The following is a 6,000-nucleotide window of genomic DNA, read 5'->3' on the forward strand; positions in this document are numbered from 1 at the left end:
CCTGCAGCCACTTGGCCTGCACCGTGCTCCACCTGCCCCCCACCCTGCACCTGAGCTCCACTTGGCCACACTCACCTCTACTCCTGGGCTGCACCATGCCCTGGTGCAGGCAGGTGGTGTTGGCTGCTCCCAGGGTTGGTTCAGCCAGCTGGGGTGAGTGCAGACAAGCGGAGCCCCGGCTGGCCCAGCACTCACCCCAGCCCCAGGAGGGGCTGACACCAGCTGCCTGTAGCAACTGGCTGCACCGTGCCCCAAACCTCCTGGGCTCTGCTCTGGTTTCAGCCACTCCCAGGGCTGTTGCAGCTGGGGTTGGGGACCAGCAGAGTCCCGGGGGGGGGGGTTGAGGCATGGTGTAGCCCAGCTGGTGTCCACTGCTCCTGGGGCTGGGGTGAGTGCCGTGCCCTGTGCCATGCCGCCCAGGGTTCCCTTTGACCGCACTCACTCCAGGGCACAGTGCAGCCTAGGAGCAGAGGTGAGTGTGGACAAGCGGAGCCCAGGCACGGGAGGACAGTCAGAGAACAGTACAGCCCGGCAGCTGCAGGCAGCTGGCGCCAGCCGCTCCCAGGGCTGCTGCAGCCGGGGCTGGGGTGAGTGGGACCATGGCCCTTTCCCCTCTCCCCACAGACTTACCTGCCTGGGGAGGTGGTCTATGCTGACTGCATAAGAGTGAATTTACCTCATATGTAACAAATTATGGGTCTAAATACGCTCATTGCATAACAGTGAATTCACATATAAAGAACCTGCATAACACTTCTCAACTAGTTAAAAGATGGTCCCACATGTCATCTGGTTTCAGGCTAAAAACCAAAGCTGAAGTGTGATTTAAACATTCGGAACATTTTCTGGGTAACATAATGATGAGTGGGAGAAAAGTAGAATAGGCTCCATTATTTTTTTTTTTTTTAATTGCATACATCGTTCTATTTCAGAAGATGCTCCAAGCACTGAAATGCCTCCTGAGGCCTCAAAGCTTGGATGAATTTCTCCCTTTCATTCTCCCCCATTTCTTTAAATAGGAAAATATATTTGGTACATTTCAATCTGCTATCTGCTTGAAAGTAAAAACCAGATTATACTAAACCTTCTAGTTTAAAAATATAAAAGTACCTGTACTGGTTTCAGCTGTCTTTTATGTAATCCATATTATCCACAATTCAAAATGTGTTACAAAGAGAAAAATAAACATTATTACCCCCCATTTTACAATGAGTAACCTGGTTCACATGGAAGGGATGAAATCTACCTGCGATCACAAACAAAACCAGGGATACTACAGGGAACAAGCCTGAATTTCCTGACTCTTAGAACACACTAAACTTCCCAAAAGTGACCGATTGCGATTAACGTTCTCCACATAACCCAGATGCAAACACCAGGAAATTACTGGTAAAAACAGAGGTATACTAAACTGCACTTCCAGCAGTAAATAATCTTGCAGCCTTGAATGGCAACTCTACGAGGTTCTAAAATTAAGCATATTTAAAATGCTGTTTAGTAATTCCATTAGCTACTTTGTCACACCCTATTCACCTTGTTAACTGGGTGTCATAGAAGTCATTGGACAAAGAAAGTTATTTTCTACTTTACCAAAACATTAATAAATACAGGGCTCAGACAACAAAGGGAAGTTGGATTTAATGCCTCTGCTTGTTTAGGAAATATCTTTTTTTTTTTCTTTTTTTTTTAAACAAGACAGGAAGCGACTCCCGATTGAGAGGCAGCACTGGATTAAATGTTTTAATGCATGAAAGCGGCAGCTCCAAAAAAGAGGCATGAAAACAAAAATGCCCGTGACCTGTCTGGGCTGAGGGGGCAGAACAACGGCGCCGGTGCTTGCAGGCCCGCGGGAACGACTCGGGGTGACGGCGCCGAGCAGGAGACCCGGGCGGGTTCAGACTGAGCCCGGATCCCGGCCGGCCCCAACCCCTGCAGAGCCGCGGCCAGCAGCACAGGCTGCGCCTCAGCCCGGGGAGCAGGCCCTGCGGAGCACGGGCCGGGAGACGCCGGGGCCGGGAGCGCGCGTACCTGCGGGGCCAGCGCCGCGGCCAGGCTACAGCACGCCAGGAGCAGGGCGGGCAGGCGGCGCGGCGCGGGGGCCCGGGCAGCGGCCATGCTCCCGGCGGCGCGGTGGGAGGGGCCACGCAAGGCCGCGCCGCCAACCCGCGAGCAGCGAGGGCCAGGCCCGCCTCCCGGCCGCCGCCTCCCCGCCCTGCCGCACCCGGCCGTGTGAGGGGCTCCGCGATAGAAAACAGGTTGAAAACTACCGCCGTAGCCTGCCTAGCTTTTCGCAAAAAAAATTTCTTTAATGGCAAGCTTGCAGGCACAAGCACCCTTCCTCAGGCACGGGATTGTGAAAGTCCTCCTGGGTAGACATGAAAGATCATATTTCATAGGGGCGGTAAACTCTCCTGTTCAGAGCAGTGCGTTTCACTGGCGGTGCGTGCGGGTGCGGGTGCGGGTGCACCCCAGGAAGCGCCAGCCCTCAAACCAGAAGTGCTGGTGGAAATGAACTTCTGGCTTTGCCGCTGGTGATCTCGGGCCAGCGATTGGCTGCTGGGAACGCCCCGCCCCCCCTTCACCCTGCCGCTAGGGGATCTTCCCCAGCCCTTGCCGATTCGTGATCTGGTGCCCCCCAAACTCGGGAGGCACCAGTCGTCCATGGGTCGTTTGATATGCAGGTTAGGGTCCCGGAAAAGTCTCAATAGTCTCTTCACCTCAAAAGTTGTTTGGTGGTATTTCCTTTTGCCTCTAGACCCGGACACCTGGTCTGTTTGTCTCTTCCATATTAATGTGGAAAATAGACAGATACAATTAAGGCCCTGCCAGCTAACTAATAGCCCCTTTGTGGAGCCAAAGGGTGAAAGATAAAACTATTTGGGGCAACAAAAGCAAAAGCAGGACAGAAGTGACATGGGGGCCAAAGGGTCAAAATGTGAAAAGAAGTTCTCTGGAGCGGGACATGGAGCAGAGCCCCCCCGAGCCACGCTCACCAGTCCTCAAGGCATCCAAGGAGCTGGTGGATGCTGCCCACTGGTGCTCTGCCCTGAAATGTGCACGGACGAGTAAAAGGAAAGTGGCCCCGCAGCCTCCGGCTGCCTTCCCAGCCAGAGCCTCCTTCCTGGTCAAGTACAGGGCCCACTTGGCCAGGGCCAGGAGGAGGCTGACCAGGAGGGTCACACTGGCTGGAGCCCTAGGTCTGCCTCTGCCCCCAGTCTCTAGGAGCAGCGCCTTTGCCATTCTCAGGACTAGGTTGAAGCAGGGCGCTTCCCTACGTGAGCAGAGTCTGGGGTTTGACTACATGAGTAGGCCCTAGGTTAGTTGGCTTTCCCACTGGGGGCTCAGGTTGGGGGTGCCGGGTGTTTTGGGCCACAGAGAAGTATGAATTTTCCTCATGAGTTTCTCTATAGCTTTTGGCTGCATGTCTGAGTGCCTTGCAGACCTGCCAAAGCTCTTCACGCTATAGATCCTGTTCAGGTGTGAGAAACTGAACCAGGGAGCAAGGCCACACTTGGAGGGGGAAAAGCCTATGAGGGTTTGCGTTTCCAGTGCAATTAATACTTTTAAAGGTCATTTTTCTGTTCAAAGCACAGCTCCCATTTAATTCAAATGTGGCTGTCAAGGCTGAGCCTTCCAGAAATCAGGTCACAGGCTGGCCTATGCCTTCAGTGTCCACCTTTACAGTTTGGTTTAAACGGAGGGGTGGTGAAGACTCGGCCCACAGCGTTCCTTCGTCACCTGTTCACAGGGCAGCGTTAGTCTGAAGTCGGGCAGAGGGCAGGGCAAGGCAGCACCTTAAGACAGGGGTTCCCAACCCTTTTAGGCTGAGGACCAACAAGCCACGAACCAGAAGTTACCATGGACCGGCAAGCTGCAGGCCAGCAGTGACCAGCATACTGTGGGCATGTAGCCAACCGTTTTTTATACTCAGTAGAAAAAAAAAGGGTTTGCTGCCTGTCCACAGTATGCCAGTCACTTCCAGTCCACGGTTTGCCAGTCTGCGGTTTGCTGGTCTGCGGTCACTTCCAGTCTGGCAGCCAGCCCTCCTGCGGACCGGCAGCCAACCCTTCATAGCCCAGCACCAGGCTGCAGCCTGGGGGTTGGGAACCCCTGCCTTAAGGGACCGACTGGTTCAGAGGCAAACACTTTTGTAGGCAACAGTTTGCTTTGTCAAGTGCGATGAATGGAACGGACAGTGGACTAGCACTCCATTCTGCAGTTCACAGGTTGTTGCCTACAAAAGCTCAGCCTCCATGAACCAGTTGGTCTCTGAGGGGCCACCCTGCCCTACCTTCTACTGTTGACATGGAGGAAGATTACACTCCACTTTCCTTGCTATCCCCCAAACTATTTAGTACAGTTCTTTAACTGCCTTAAGTACTTCATCCAATATTTTGCTGGATTGCCTCATATTAGTTGTTAGGGCTGTGTGAAGCTTCAGTTCAATTCGATTCAGCCTGATTTGGTGACCAAATCTCCAAATCCAAATTGAATCAGAGGACCCTTTAATCTCTCCAAACTGATTCAGAAAGATTCGGAGATCTGGACATAGACATAGCTTTAAATGTTTTTTCTACATGCCTCTAGGTAGCAGGCGGCTCATGAACACTGCGATGCTGGGGTGCTCCCAGGACCCCAGGGGACTCCCCAGCACGTTCAGCAGTGGACCAGAAGCACTTCTGGTCAACTTCCGGGTCTGCTGGGGAGTGCGCTGAGGGGCCCCCCTGCACTCCGCCCCTCGGCAACTGGTGCCTCCTCGGTCTGGGGGGGACACCCGGGGTCCCCCTGCAGCCGATCGCCAAGCCAGGGAGGCACGGGGAGCCCTCCAGCGCTCTACCTGGCAGATACGGAAGTGGACTGGAAATACTTCCAGTCCACTTCCAGGTTCGCCGCCGAGCATGTGGAGGGCCCCTCTGCACTCCTGTGGGATGCTCCATGCGCTCCAGCATCACAGCGATCACAAGCCATGTCTGCTACCTCCAGGTATGTAGAAAGAATATTTAAAGCTGTGTCTGTGTCCAAATCGCTGATTCTCCAAATCAGCACTGAACCTTCAGATTTGGATTCAGCCGAATCGAATAGGGGACAGCGATCTGAATCAACAAATTGAATCACTGTCCCTGAATCCAATTCGAATAGGGCCCTCTTCGTATATCCCTATTAGTTATGTGAAGATAAAACCTCATCTTAGTTACGTGAAGAAACTGTAATATATTTATATATATTAATATATAAATGCCTTTTTGAAAGAGCCATTGGTGTTTGATTGTGGAGGGCATGTCCTGCTCAGTGTATTCATAACTGTTATGTTTCCCAGACAGGGCTGTATCCTCATGTCAAGGTGCTGGAGTCTAAGTAACATGCCTTATAGTTGATTGGATGCACTTAAGAAAAGGCATTTTCATGATGCTTTCTAGTGACTTGTGATCAGACTGCACTTCCATCTCATGCCCAAAGGTGAACTTGATTAAATTGTCAGGCCTGTACTAGCAGAGTCTGTTGGCTTATGGTTTTACTTCAGTACTAATCCTGCATAACTCTAGCTGCTCCCTAAGGTTTGGTAGTACTGGTGCCTTGCTTTCTCTTTCAGATGCTTGTTCTCGTGTCTCTGATCACTCTTATTGTTCTTCATTGTGTATAAATTGTCTCAAGTTTCATAGTTTCATAGTTTCTAGGATCAGAAGGGACCTGAGTAGATCATCTAGTCCAACCCCCTGCCATGGCAGGAAAGAGTCAAACGACCCCAGCAAGGTGTTCATCCAGCCTCCTCTTAAAGACCCCCAGGGTAGGAGCCAGCACCACTTCGCTTGAAAGTTGGTTCCAGATCCTAGCCGCCCTGACCGTGAAGTAGCGCCTCCTGATGTCTAGTCTGAATCTCCCCTCTGCCAGCTTGTGACCATTATTCCTGGTCACTCCTGGTGGTGCTCGGGGAAACAGTGACTCCCCCAATGCCTGCTGGTCCCCCCTGACTAGTTTGTAACAGGCCACTAGATCCCCCCT

General features: G+C 52.4%; 1 protein-coding gene across 1 annotated transcript in view; it reads right to left on the bottom strand.

Annotated features, from left to right (window-relative positions):
- The window catches only part of PIGK (phosphatidylinositol glycan anchor biosynthesis class K), a 139,007-nt gene extending 136,828 nt beyond the window's left edge, over positions 1-2,179 (bottom strand). The window contains exon 1 of the mRNA XM_090048494.1: positions 2,029-2,179. Coding sequence (XP_089904620.1) covers positions 2,029-2,115 — 87 coding nt within the window. The 5' untranslated portion in view covers positions 2,116-2,179. The remainder of the gene's footprint in view (positions 1-2,028) is intronic.
- Between the last annotated feature and the right edge of the window lie 3,821 nt (positions 2,180-6,000).

This window comes from Crocodylus siamensis, chromosome 5, assembly GCF_052110815.1.
Source record: "Crocodylus siamensis isolate JL-2025a chromosome 5, ASM5211081v1, whole genome shotgun sequence".
In the NCBI taxonomy this organism is placed as follows: Eukaryota; Metazoa; Chordata; order Crocodylia; family Crocodylidae; genus Crocodylus; species Crocodylus siamensis.